Source organism: Bison bison, unplaced genomic scaffold, assembly GCF_000754665.1.
Source record: "Bison bison bison isolate TAMUID 2011002044 unplaced genomic scaffold, Bison_UMD1.0 scf7180017864474, whole genome shotgun sequence".
NCBI lineage: Eukaryota > Metazoa > Chordata > Mammalia > Artiodactyla > Bovidae > Bison > Bison bison.
Window position 1 is genome coordinate 9,234,238 of NW_011495035.1, and position 15,097 is coordinate 9,249,334.

The 15,097-nt window shown below is 40.0% G+C and overlaps 1 protein-coding gene across 3 annotated transcripts in view; it reads left to right on the plus strand.

The window, feature by feature from the left end:
- The window catches only part of CNTN4 (contactin 4), a 999,337-nt gene that overhangs the window by 806,998 nt on the left and 177,242 nt on the right, over positions 1-15,097 (plus strand). For all 3 annotated transcript variants that reach the window (XM_010862023.1, XM_010862025.1, XM_010862024.1), the window contains 3 exons: positions 1,279-1,463; positions 11,060-11,196; positions 13,729-13,858. In XM_010862023.1, coding sequence (XP_010860325.1) covers positions 1,279-1,463; positions 11,060-11,196; positions 13,729-13,858 — 452 coding nt within the window. The remainder of the gene's footprint in view (positions 1-1,278; positions 1,464-11,059; positions 11,197-13,728; positions 13,859-15,097) is intronic.

Genomic DNA, 15,097 nt, shown 5'->3' on the forward strand with positions numbered 1-15,097 from the left:
TGTTCCCACATTCAAAGGGAGTATGAATTAAACTCCATTCACACTACTTGAATGGCACTAGAATGAAGACAAAGGACCCAAATTGGGCTCCTCCAGTCTACACAGAAGTGTTTGGATACACACATGCAGCTGCGGAAACACATCATCACGGCCCACTTAAGAGCAGAAAGACTGTCTAAGAACAGTTATTTGTACTGGCACGTTTTAACTGTCTCATCACATGTAAAGATACCCATAATGTACTTTTGATAGAGCCCTTTCCATATTTTGAGTTAGTTTCTGCCTAATGAACTTAAATTCCTCTAAAACAAGTATAGTCGAGTTGATGGCTCTAATTTTTAAAATACCATCTCAGGTTTCCCAGAGAAGATTAGCAGGTTTTTAGTCTAGTTTCTTGTCTGTGTGTGCCTTTGTGAAAAATAAATAGATAAATAATTGTATCCCCTGCTAGGAAGCCGCAACTCAGAAGCTGTGGTTAGCTCGCTAAACCATTGATCTGCAGATTCAGTAATGCCCTTACAATTTAAGATGCATTCTAACAGTTTCAGCTGCAGGATGATAGATGCCTTGAGAGTACTTAAAGTCCCCACAGGTTGCCTCTTTCCTTATCTCGCTATTTTAAGATAACTTTCCCCAAACCACCCTCCTAATGGACTGCTAGAAGTTGGTAAGGGCCCACACAGGGTGTTCCAAGAGGCAAAAAGTGAAGCTGCCAGTTTCGTATCCACTGAGCCTTGAAACTGACACCACATCACTTCTGTCTTATTTTAAGTCATAGTAGCCACCTGGTTCAAGCAGAAGGGGTTCTGGACCACATCTTAGTGGAAGGCATTTTTAATTCTCCACATTTGTGCATGGACTTTTAAAAATTTTTGTATTTATGATCTTAAACAGATGCACTGGAAAAAATGTAACAAGCATATAAAAATCTGTTTTTATTTCATTGGTAATATTGTATATTATATGGAATACCTTCTTTAAGGGTAAGAAAGGTTATTTGATTTTAAGGGCTTCCCTGGTGGCTCAGCTGGTAAAGAATCTGCCTGCAATGTGGGAGACCTGGGTTCAATCCCTAAAGAAAACAGAATACATAATAGTACTAGAGATGTATCACTGAAATTATAATAGTGATACATGAATAAATGACTTTTGGGGAACACTGTCTAGTGCCAGCTATATAATGTTTGGAACCAAGAAGGAAGGAATTGTAACGAGCATAGATTCAAATAAAAGAAAGTTTCTCTAACATGATTCACTCCCTTTTTTTCTTGCCACCAGTCCAGTACCAACTATTATCTGGAGAAGAGCTGATGGAAAGCCGATAGCAACCAAAGCCAGAAGACACAAGTCAAATGGGATTCTTGAAATCCCCAATTTTCAGCAGGAGGATGCTGGCTTGTATGAATGTGTGGCTGAGAATTCAAGAGGGAAAAACGTAGCAAAAGGACAGTTGACTTTCTATGGTAAGGTAGTGATTCCAGTTTATCATTTGTTGACCTTCTTGGTATTAAAACCCATAAACTAGGAGATTTGCATTCAAGGTTTTTCAGAAGGATTGTTCAAAATACCATTGTGTAAAACCCTTTTTGCTGCCTAATTATCATCCCCTGGGTTGTTCTGGGTGGGGAAGGGGAGGTTGGGGGCAGTGGTGTGGAGACAGCAGAGGGGAAGATACAGGCTGATATGTTGAGGGATGCATATTAGTGTGAACACATTCACTAAGGACCTATTTTTCCTGCTGCCATCAAGCTGTAAACCTGACAAGGGAAAAGTTTTGTTATCCCTCCTCCTGATTTATTTATTTATTTCTAAAGCTCTCCGCTTTTCTTCCATTCAAATTTTGACTTGGAGGTCGTGTTAATCCTTGGTAATTGCTCCTATTTGGTAGCCATTTAATGTGGTACCATGAACATTTCAAAATGCATGCTGTCCAAATTTAGTTCTTATCAGAGTGGAGCATGACAAATCTCTCTCACCCCATAGACTCTTTCTGTGCAGCTGTTCCTATTCCAATCAAATCATCGGCATTGATCCAAACAGAACACAAATGTAAAGCTTCTAGCACGTGGTCATCCATTGAGCCTGTCTTGGAAACCCAGTTAGGGTATCATTTTGGAATCCAGAAAGGGATTTCATTTGATAGGCATTTTGAAATCAAACTGAGTTCTCCCAAGTTGGAACATGCCTGAATCCCATGCGGTGTTGAAAATAAATATTATAGATTGATAATTATTTAAGAATGGCTTAGGTGAACAACAATGTGTATTAAAGGGATAAGAGCAGTTCTTTAGGGGCAAGTTGTAGCAAAGACTTTAAACCTTCTGATGTCTTTCAACAACTGATACCACAAAAGTCTATTTATTTCATCGGGTCTTCTTCCAGAGTATTTTGGATTTCAGATATGGGGAAAAGATTTTGTTCAGTAGTCATGTAAGATTTTTTAGAAGCATGATTAGAAACTGGATGGAGCTTTTGAATATCAGCTAGCCTTCAGCAACCTTCCCATCTGGCATTTTGGATTCATACCTGTGGCGTTGCCCAAGGGATAATGAATGCACATGATGTTAGCCAGTCCTTCACGTGATAACTTGAGCACCAATTGTTTAAATAAATATGCACCTTTTAAAAATCACCCATCTTCCTTCAACAATACTAAATGATCAACTCTGCCCATGCCAAACAACAGATCTGATGCTTGATCTTTGCTCTTTCATAAACTATGATGGTTGACACCTTATTTGATTGGTTGAAAAGCAGAAGACATCACAGTTCATTGCTAGAAAAACTGAAGACTGAACGTTACTGATTTGTTCAGTGAGATGCAATCACTGTCTTAAGTGTTTCAGTTCAGTTCAGTCCGGTCGCTCAGTCATGTCCGACTCTTTGTGACCCCATGAACTGCAGCACGCCAGGCCTCCTTGTCCATCACCATCTCCCGGAGTTCACTCAAACTCACGTCCATCGAGTCAGTGATGCCATCCAGCCATCTCATCCTCTGTCATCCCCTTCTCCTCCTGCCCCCAATCCCTCCCAGCATCAGAGTCTTTTCCAATGAGTCAACTCTTCACATGAGGTGGCCAAAATACTGGAGTTTCAGCTTTAGCTTCATTCCTTCCAAAGAACTCGCAGGGCTGATCTCCTTTAGAATGGACTGGTTGGATCTCCTTGCAGTCCAAGGGACACTCAAGGGTACATTTTTCTCTTCAGTATAATAATCATCTCTCCTGCGTCAAGTAGGAGCAACCTGAAAATGTTCAGGTAAATGGCCAGTGTTTTCCTTTTTCAATTAGTTAGATTGATTTTTCCATTAAGTAGTTGTGATCCCTAAATGTTAGTTGTGTTGCTCAGTTAATTGATTGAAGTAATTTTTCACTTTCATGGTTTTCTTTGAAGTGAAATATCTGTTTTTCAGTATATTAAAAACATAGGAAATATCCTGTCACCAGGAGTTGGCACAGTGCTTTCTAGTAGGTCATAAGTTTCCTACACTGGAAACAGAAGATTCCAGAGTTAGTCTTCTGGAGAATCAACCTCATCAATAACCTTCTGGAGAAACAATGAACGGTTTTCTGGGACCCAGCCTTGGAGATGAAAATCTGATGCTAACAGTGTTTCCCTTTTAAACGAAGTTATCTGCATTCATCCATGGGAAAAAAAGCCAAATGAAATGTGCCTGCTTTCTGAAGATAACTCAGCTTTTTCTCCGTTGTCAACCACCCTAGGTGTTAGAAGCTTGTCAGATCAGTTGACTTCATGATGGTGGGCTGTTGCATCTTTTTTATCCTTTTATTTTCCCTCAACTAGCATATCGGTGACACGGAAATTATCGAGTTGTTTTCATTGTCACAGGAGAGCTTAATTATGCAAAAGTGCTTGGCTGTCATTTTTTTTTTTTTTCCTTGTGGTCTCTGTTGGGTTTTCTCAATACAGTGTTCCCAATATCCAGCTGCCTAGATCTCCAATTTAAATGAGTTGTTATAATTAAAATCACCATATATATTTCACAAAAGGGGAGAAAGTAGCCCTAGTTACTCATCCATGAACATGCTCTCTTTGTTGACAAGAGAATGTCTGACAGTGTTAAGATGTGCTGTGCTTGGGGACAATAAACCTTGGGTTTCAGCTTAGAGACCTGCTTGTCCTTTTTGGTTCCAAGTTGCTGCATCCCATTCATCCACTCTTCAGTTGAGAAACCAGACAGGTGTGCTCACTTCCGTTCTGGCCTGACAAAATGGCAATTTTTCTGATCCCAGACTGAAACCATTTAACCTTCCTCCAAAGGCCTGCTGAGCATGGTTTCGTTGTTCCTACATTCCCTGTATAAGGGTCATAGGAGCCTATATTCCTGGCTGGTGTGTTTCCACTGTGATTGTGTCTTTAGCTTAGCATGTGCTACTCATGTTTGGGAAGAATTGAAGCTAGTTCAAACATGAACATTTTTACCCATCTCCATCTTCCGGAGTTATTTGTGCCATGGCCTGTACTTGTCCGTGTGGTCTAATCTGCTCTTTCAGGTATTTTTAAGCATTAAAAACTTACCGAGGTAGATATTATATTTTCAAGGGTACATTACTACAAATCTTTCTTGCTTAAATGTTGACATTTTCCAAAATGACTTTAATATATTATTAATTTGTTCAAATAATTTTTTTTTATTGCCTACCAGAGGTGGCAGAGTATTAGACGCTTAGGACTATAATACAAATCCCTGTCTTCAAGGAACTTTTCTTTCACTAGGAGCAAACAGGAAATTCACTATTATGCAAATAAATGAACTAGAAAATTTCATAAGGTGATAAGAATCATGAAGAAGGTGGTTAGGATGATATGATAGCAGGCAACTAGGAGCAGAAGAAGGACTTCCCTGATAGCTCAGTTGGTAAAGAATCCACCTGCAATGCAGGAGACCCCAGTTTGATACCTGGGTCAGGAAGACCCACTGGAAAAGGGATAGGCTACCTACTCCAGTACTCTTGGGTTTCCCTTGTGGCTCAACTGGTTAAGAATCCGCCTGTAATGTGGGAGACCTGAGTTTGATCCCTGGGTTGGGAAGATCCCCTGGAGAAGGGAAAGGCTACCCCCTCCAGTATTCTGGCCTGGAGAATTCCCTGAACTGTATAGTCCATGGGGTCACAAAGAGTCGGACACAACTTAGCGACTTTCACTTTCACTTTTCAAGAACAGAAGAAAGACTTCATAAGATAAGGCAGTCAGGGAAGACTTGTGTAAGATGTGACTTCTGAACTGAAACCTAAAGAGTGAAAAAGAGCCATGCTTTCAAGGGGTAGTGCTTTCCAGGCAGAAGGTAAGGAAGTGCAGAGGCCCTGAGGCAGAAGACGACTTAACATGTGTGAGATGCATCAAGGAAGCCAGCGTGGCTAAGTCCTAGTGAGAAAGGATAAAGGGTTTGGAAACAAAGGAGGGTGGCAGATTAGGCAGTACTTTGTAAGCCAGGCACTGAGTTTGGGTTTTATTCTGATAATGGGAAACCACTGTGAGATTATAAATGGGGAATGACTCAGTTGTATTCATGCTTTTAGAAGATCACTCTGGTTGTTCTGCGATGATTACATTATAGGGAACCAAGAGTAAAAGCAGGATAAGCAGTCAGAAAGCCAACCAGGTGAGAAATGATGGTGGCTAGGACGCAAAGAATGAAAATAAATGGAGACTTGACATATATTTTGGACTTAGAACCAGTAAGACACTTTTTTGTCATTCCTACACTTAGCCATTTTCTAAATATGGAAACTGCTTCCCAAAGAGATACTCATGTTACTGATTGAAGCTACATAGTAAGCAGAGTGAGTGATAGTCGCTCAGTCCTGTCCGACTCTTTGTGACCCCATGGACTGTAGCCTGCCAGGCTCCTCTGTTGATGGAATTCTCCAGGCAAGAGTACTGGAGTGGGTTGCCGTCTCTTTCTCCAGGGGATCTTACCGACTCAGGGATCAAACTCCAGTCTCCTTCATTGCAGGCAGATTCCTTACCATCTGAGCCACCAGAGAAGCCCATAGTAAACAGAGATAGGTTCCAGATGCTATGCCTGTTCTTTCATGCTGGAAGTTCTCAAGCTTCAGGGTGCAGTTAGAATAAACTGAAAATTTTATTAAAATACAGAACTCCCCAGAAGTTCTGATTTTGTTGGGCTAGCATGGGACCTGAGAATTTGCATTTCTATGTTTCCTGGTTGTGCTGATGCTACTTGTTTGAGTCCACAGTGCAAAAGCCATTGCTCTTATGCAGGTTGTTTCCAGGTGGTAGAGTGAACCCTAAGAATAAATTACTGCAAATAAAGGTGTTCCTGCTTCCCGTGAAAGCTCGCAGACTTCTGTCACATCAAGCATTATGACCAGTCTACAAAGACACAGTGGAAGGAGGATGCTACAGTAATTATCTTTGAAAAAAGGAGAGGGAGGTATAAAATGGATTTAATTCACTTGATAATTATTCATCTTTCCACCTCATTATTCCTTTTTGCACAAGTAGACCAGTGGAATAACAGTCATCATTCAGAAGAATGAAACATGAGCTAAATTTCCTGATATTTAATACCTTTGTACAATTTCTCCTAGATGTAACAGGTATTGAGAGTAAAGTCATTTTCACCATGAGGAAATAGGGAATATAATATGCAAGCAGTGAACAAGACTATTTTTCAATGAATGTATAATGTTTGAGCTGGAAGGATCTGTTGGAGCCAACTCTTTGATTTTTACAAGTTAAAAATAAAGACCCAGAGACATAAAATAACTTACCCAAGATGATAGAATGAGTGAGAATCAGAGATCCTTTAGATCTGTTCTGTGTTCTTTGACTTGCCAGTAAGACATTTTCATTAAATAGGTAAAAGGGAAAAAAAGTCATCAATCATTCAGATACTTTATCTACTTGTTTTCTACAACCAAAGTCATAAATGAAAACATCCAGGTGAACAACTGAGTTTTTTACTTCCTATTTTCTAAGGAAGTGACTTATAATCACCTGATTATTGAGCCAAAAAGAGCTCTTTTTATTTTCCTTCCAATTTACATCTATGGCTGTATGTCGAGACCTTGTGGGCTATGGTCCTTTGGCTCTAAAGACAAAACTGTGGACTTCATGACCCTGCAAATAGTATGGGAGGATATCTAGGGTCAGAATATAGAAGCATCATTTAGTATGGTGTACTAATTTCCCCATAGATGTGCTGTGTATGTGTGATCACTAGATAATATTCAGTCTCACAAAGTGGCTTAAAGAATTGAATGACCAAAAGAATGAACACAGAAGATGAGATAATTTTGCACTCAAGCAAGAGTCTGCCTAATTGTCCCAAATGAACTGATACCAAAAACCCTTAATATCCTTGAGTACAGCTTAAGATAGATTCATCTTCTCTAAGACTGTGTAAGCAACCAGAAATAATTTTGAATGGCTACAGGTAATCATTCTAATAGCAATTTAAATTATTTTCCCCCATTTTATCTTTTCTTTTTTTCCCTAAGGGCTAAGGCTCTTGATGGCTTTTCTTTCTATTAGAAATTTCTGGTTTTGGACAGTCAGAGAACCAGATACCTCTGAGAACTGCAAACTATATCTGTCTGCAATATAAATTGTTATTGGACAAGATGCTTGCATGATTCCAGTGGCTGGATTATGCATTGACTTAGGTCGTTTCTGGCAGTTGTTGAACAAAAGATTGGAATGAAGAGCTTGTTCATTTATGCAAGAGATTAACAGTGTCATAGAGTCAAGTAAAACACAATCATTTAACCTTGTATTTTAATTTGTATCTTGAGAACAAGACTAAAGATTCACTTTAGAGGAGAGATTCTTCTATTCAAACCTTGAAAGAATATGAATGGCCGAAACAGATGGTTCTGTTTTAATATGTGAATATGATTTCTGTTTAGTATTTGGGATCTACATATATATAATGCCCGAAAAGCATTTAGACATAAACTTCTTTTTGAAATAATAGGGCTGAATCAACCTGTTCAAGCCTTCCATGGAGCTATTTTTTTAGATATGGTGTTGCAAAAGAACCTAGATATTAAGTGATAAATACCACGGACCCACATACATTATCCAAAAAAAAAGTTAAAGGAAACAATATTTTCTCTTATGCACTAAAGTGGACCATTTGTTACCCAAGGACTTCGAACTCAGTGACCCAAAGAGATATGTAGAGATATAAACAATTTCCATCAGGTACAGAACTATTCAATTACAAAAAACTCGCTCACTTAGATATGATTCATCTAATCTAAGTGAGTGGCAGGAGAAACCTTCACTGTGTGGGTTTTTGGCCTGTAGATCTGCAATTGGCATGTTAAAAGAAAGATCATCTTATCCTTTGCCATATATATAATACAGTATTCCATTCTCAGTCCCTGTGGGCCCCTGTCCAGATATTGACTTCAAGAGGAATGTGTTTAAATCATTTCAAATTTGGCTCCTATGAATTCATTTTACTTCAGGAGGAGTAGATTTTTGTCCTTCAAATCTGGTTTCTGAGCATTAATTTTACTTTAAAAACGAAAAGGAAAGTATCTGATGATGTCTCACAAAGACTGAATTTGCTGTTGATTTCTCCTTGACCAGCACAAACCACTACCATTGAGCATTCTTCTTGAGCACCTTAACCTCTGTAACCCTGTTGGAAGAGAGAATGAGCCCTCAGAAGGGTTTAATTAGTTAGAACTTTGCAAGGTCTTTTCAAAATCCTCTCAAGGCCCTCCCTTCCCTTCGCTTCTCCCTATCCTCTTTGAGATTGCAAGGTTGTGTTTCCAGCTCTTTCTGTGTTTTTGAAAGAAAGCAATGAATAAGCCCAAGAGTTACAGGAAATCTATGACATTGAAATCCCTGTCTCTGCATGTGGTTTTGATGTTTCCTTTTTGAACTTCAACTTGACATTGCTTCATAAGTTACATTTGCCCTTCCATTTTATTTTTCTTCCTCACTCTCTTTGAAAAGTTTGGCTTCGTTAATATTCCACACAGATTTCTATAGTTTTTCTTGTTTGCTTTGTTTTCATAGACCCTGTGGGGGGTAAATATTCAGCAGGTTGCATGTGAAATTAGGCACATAACTGCCATTAGCCTCATCAGTGTTGCACATCAAATTCTCCAGACAGAGAACTGAAAAGGTAGTATCTACCATTTGAGCTCCCTTTGCAAAGCACCAGGAAGATAAAAAACAATGGCAGACTTGCAGCTCCTTCAAGGATAAAGGTTACAACCCTGCATTCAAGTTAATGCTTCTTGATGTTATAACTTGTTTTGAAAGCTGACCCTTTCAGCCTCCCCTCATTTGAAACAATGCATCATCCCCATCAGTAGATTTGTAAAATTGTGTTTTGCTCTTTGAAAAACATGAGATTTGCTTATAGATGGATAAAAGGAGAAAGTAGCATTTATTCAGGGACCTAGGGACCTCTGCTGGTTAAGTGAGTTGTTTTTCCAGTATTTTTTTTTTTTTTCATTATTGATAATATAAGCTTGAGCTCAACACTAGTCATTTTCTTTTGAATTAAATTATGAATGATTGGTAACCTCATCGAATAAAGATACTGAGGTCAAGTCAGCTAAGAGATATGTTAAGAATATTGAGTAGCATCTTCTAATTAAATATGAATACCAGTTCTAACTATTGGGTTCAAGTTGGTAGGCATCACGCAAGTGCACAGTGTGAAGATACATTCCAGAATGACTACTCTTTGCTTCTGAACTTTGGGCTGAGGGTTTTCTGCCTAATTACATGTGCCATTATAGTTTACCAATAGCATGAATCGTGCTTTAGGGAAGGCTTGATATTATGAAGACTTTTTAGGGAATGTGCATTAGCATTGTCTTTATTTCCCTTAAGAACAAGGAGAGAAAATGGGACTTTATTTGAAGCATGAGAGGTGAGGCACAATTTTGGTGGTAGGAGGGAGTGGTACAGCAGTCCCCAGCCTCTTTGGCAATAGGGACGAGTTTCAGGGAAGACAATTTTTTCACAGTCCCGGGGTGGGAGGATGGTTTCAGGAGGATTTGAGTGCATCACACTTATCATGCACTTTATTTCTATTATTATCATCTCCCCCTCAAATCATCAGGCATTAGATCCCAGAGAGTTGGGGACCCCTGGAGTATGGCATTGAGCAGTGTGGGAATTGAGTGCAGTCTTGAATTCCTGTGTTAGGCAGGGCAGGACCTAGTTCCTTAAGAAGCTTTTGGTCAAAACCAGGGCTCATTCAGAGATTTGGAATTGTAAGGCCATATGCTAATAGAAAATATTCTATCAACATGAAAAAAGGTAATAATAGAAAATGATGACAGTCTTGAAGGAGAAAGGAGTCACAGAAATTATTTATATGATGCGTGTGAGAGACACGTAGAAATATAGTGGCTTAAAGAAGAAGTTTCTTTCCTTCATACATATGTCTCCAAAAATAGGCATGTGGGTCTGGGGTTGCTTTATTCCAGAAGATCATTCAAGGTCAGCATCTTCATCCTACATAGCTTCATCTGTGAGCCCAAGGCTATTTCACTTGTCACCTTCTAATCAGTGGGAAAGAAAAATGAGAATCCAGGGCTGGTATCTTTAAGTCAGTAACCTGGAGGTTGCCCTCATCACTTCCACACACATACCACCTATCATTGGCATGAACCTCATCCTATAATTACCTCTAGATGCAAATGAAGGGAAATACAGTGGGTAGCTAGGAAAACATGAGCCCAGCTTAAAGTAACAGAGTGGTGGTGGGAGATTTCTTTTGGAAAAAATGAGGAATAGATATTTGGGAGGAGGAGCAGTTAATTTTACCCTATGGCTCGTGATAGTTTTGCTCATTTTGCCTTTAGTGATGGAAAAAACAGCCGCATAGGCTGCAAAAACAGGACATTCAGAGTTGGACATGAGGTGGGGTGTTTTATTCTAAAAGTACCCACTGAACTTCCACCCAGCTTTGCAATTGACATAACCTCTGGAAAATTAATTTTATCATAAACCCTTTTTTGTCCCTTAATTGCATATGATAAACATGAGTTGAACATGCACTGAATGTATATCTTTGCTTTGTGAACTGCTATAGCTCAACCGAACTGGAGTCAAAAAATAAATGACATCCATGTGGCCATTGAAGAAAACGTCTTCTGGGAATGTAAAGCCAATGGAAGGCCCAAGCCTACATACAGGTGGCTGAAAAATGGCGAACCACTGTTAACTCGGGTAAGCAAATGAATGAAAATTGTGTCTTAATATTGACTTTAATGTGGTGTGTGGTCTTGTTGCTATGGAAAGAGAAAAATTACCAGTTGTTTCCAAAATTATATAACCAAATGCCATTAATAGTGGAACAAGTGAATGTGGTTGATAGATAGAAACTGTACATAAATCCAATTTTCCAGCATTGCTCAGCCTTGTTAAACATCCATACTGGATCTTTGGTCTTCAGAGATTAACGTCACTGGCTTTACAACTGGAGAGTTATACTGAAGTTCTGGATCATGTAATTGTGCTAAGATACAAGTTTGCATGTACAAGTGAGTGTGTAAGACTCCAGTTCTCCCCTTCAGTGTGGTTTTATATTGTCTTCTGTCTGGGAAGACTAGTGAACAACACAGTCCAGTACATGGACCAGCAAAATGCTCACTGTGCCTCAGACATGTAGCAGTGGCGTGTGCAAACTCGAGACTGACACCTCTTAGTGGAACAGAAGTAGAAGAACAACTAAAAGCGATGAGCAAAGTGGGAGGCACCAGTCTGTAGGCCCTGAAGCAGGCAGTAGTAGCTGAAAGCTCAGATATTAAAAGTCCTCTTTGGAGACCAGGCTGCAATATCCCTGTAGCTAAGGCTTAAGTGAAAAAGCGGCCAAACTGTTGCCTGGCTTAACAGGACTCTGTGATGTGAGAGAGGTAGGAGGTACCAGGCTGCGTCTTCTACTGGCTCTGGGCAGGAACTGCAGTAGCCTCAGTATCCGCAGATCCAGGACCTGAGAGAAGCCATGAGTCTGGTTATTTCTGGACCAGCAGCCCAGGGAAGGGCTTCCCTGGTAGCTCAGCTGGTAAAGAATCCACCTGTATTGCAGAAGACCCCAGTTCAATTCCTGGATCAGGAAGATTCCCCTGGAGAAGGGATAGTCTACCCACTGCAGTATTCATGGGCTTCCCTGGTGACTCAGCTGGTAAAGAATCTGCCTGGAATGCAGGAGACCTGGGTTTGATCCCTGGGTTGGGAAGATTCCCCTGGAGGAGGCCATGGCAACCCACTCCAGTATTCTTGCCTGGAAAAATCCCATGGACAGAGGAGCATGGTGGACTGCAGTCCACGGGGTCACAAAGAGTCGGACATGATTGAGTAGCTAAGCACACAGCCCAGGAGATGAGGTGGAAGTAGCCACCCAATCTGCTAAATGGGTGGAAAGACAGACAAAAATAACTCCTTTTCAAAATACTCCTGCATGCCAATATTCCAAATTATATGCAAAAAAAAAAAATTTTTTTTAGAAAGGTAACCAACCTATAGAGCAGTCTAACAGAAATCTGAATAACCTTGTCGAGAAGGCTAAAAGAGATAGGAATCATGCCTATAAAAATAAATGAGGTGGAGGGACCTTAAGATGAGGAACAATTGTGTCCAGTTTGATTTTCCCACTGAATTCAAATTTTTGCTGAAATATGACATTTTCCCCAGGCCTCAATTTGACAGCCAGTTTCTTGTGCTCTGGTTTCCTCCCCCATCAGCTCCAGGCAAGAACAACCACTCTGAGCACTGGCCAGGATATCAGCCCTTGCAGCCACAGAAACAGGCAGATATAACAAGCCTAGTCCACACCGTGCCACCCACACCTCCTCCTGTCACTGCAGGGCTCCTGCTGGTCCCATGATTCTCTCAATTCTAAAAGCCAGCTTCGAATCACTTGAGTGTAGGTGCCCAGGTAACTGGCATTTTCCTTCCTCTATTTAATGTGAGGGATCATGGATGCCAGGCAGCTAAATCACAACCCTAGGGCAAACAGAAAATATTTTACTTTTTAAATGGCAGGTCTCCTGGAGAAAAAGAGGTCCTTTAGGGTATTTATAAAAATTGACACCTCAAGTTATGTAGCCTCAGGCTGATGAATGAAGATGGTCTATTGTTTGATACACCCACTTTGCTGTCTTCAGATTGGCACCAGTTCATGGTCCTAAGCTTAGTTCACACCACCAACAGCAGTCAAGTAACAGAACATTAAATTATCAATACTTATTCTTTATTCTTAGTAAACTTCAACAACATTAAATATGTGTTTCTGCTTCATCCAAGAAGAGTACAGTCCTTTTAACCCTCAAAGTGTTGGCTGCCCATAATTTGAGTGTTTTAACTACTCTAAACAGTAAGTTTCCTTGTATTTCCCACTCCTCACCCCCAGTTAGCACAAAGCCTTGGAGTAAAAAAAAAAAAAAAAGAAAAATCATTTTAAATTTAAAGTTCATCTGTTTAGAGGGGATATTAATCTGAGTGGTTTCACTATTAAATCAATGATAACTCAAGAGAGTCCTACAATTTAAATTCCATTTACCAACTGATGTACAGGTTGTTCATTTAGCATCTGACCTGCCACAAGCTAGTTGACGGATAAATAGCTCATGTTATGTAAATTGTTTATATGACGGCAATTTCCCTCCCATTAAGCTCCTTTGATATATAACATGTAGCAAAGATGCCTTAAGGTCTCAGTTGTAGAAGGTCATTGTTTTGTGTTCCTCTTTTCTTTCACAGGATAGAATTGATATCGAGCAAGGAACTCTCAACATAACAATAGTGAACCTCTCAGATGCTGGCATGTATCAGTGTGTGGCAGAGAATAAACATGGAGTTATCTTTTCCAGCGCAGAGCTTAGTGTGATAGGTGAGTCTTTATACTGGAAAGAACAAAAAAGTAAAAGCTTTTGAAATCACTAAACTAACATGTGCTTTCCCAAGCATAAATATTCCATCCAAGAAAAAAAGTTGATGAAATCTTTAGACTGAAGATATCTCTCGAGAAAGAAGGAATGCATTCTACAAGCAGTAAGAGGAGACCACTTACTCTTCAGGAGATCAGCTTCTTCTGATGCTTGCAATGGGTGATGCAGTTCCCCCGGCACTCATTTTTATTCCTCTATCAACCCCTCTTCTAAACTGTGCAAAGTTTCTGAAATGTGTTGGTGTCTGATGGGGTGTAAACTTCAGCTTGGAGAGAGGAAGAGCTGCCTTAGGTGGACGGGTTTGTTTGAATGTCAGGCAGAGTGCATTTTGTTCTTTCACATGTAAATTTTCCAGACTATACACTATGGACTGCCCCTCCAGCCCCATCTTTCAACATATGCCCCTTTCCTTCTGTTCTTCAGCAGTGCTGAGCTTTCTGAGCTGCCTGTTCACCACCTTCTCTTCCTCCACAGTCCACTGGTCCACACTGTTCCCTCTGCCTCAAATGCTTTTCTGTCCCCTCTTCATTTCACTTACTTCTTCTCAACTCAGAATTGATTACATTCTCTGCAGACAAAGATGGAGAAGCTCTATAGAGTCAGCAAAAACAAGACTGGGAGCTGACTGTAGCTCAGATCATGAACTCCTTATTGCAAAATTCAGACTTAAATAGAAGAAAGTAGGGAAAACCACTAGGTCATTCAGGTATGACCTAAATCAAATCCCTTACAGTGAAAGTGACAAATAGATTCAAAGGATTAGATCTGATAGAGTACCTGAAGAACTACGAACGGAGATCCGTGACATTCTACAGGAGACAGTGGTCAAGACCATCCCCAAGAAAAAGAAATGCAAAGAGGCAAAATGGTTGTCTGAGGAGGCCTTCCAAATAGCTGAGAAAATAAGAGATGCTAAAGGCAAAGGAGAAAAGGAAAGATACACCCATTTGAATGCAGAATTCCAAAAATAGCAAGGAGAAATAAGAAAGCCTTCCTCAGTGATCAGTGCAAAGCAATACAGGAAAACAATAGAATTGGAAAGACTAGAGGTCTCTATGGGGTCGCAGAGTCAGACACGACTGAAGCGACTTAGCAGAGATCTCATCAAGAAAATTAGAGATACCAAGGGAACATTTCATGCAAAGATGGGCACAATAAAGGACAGAAATGGTATGGACCTA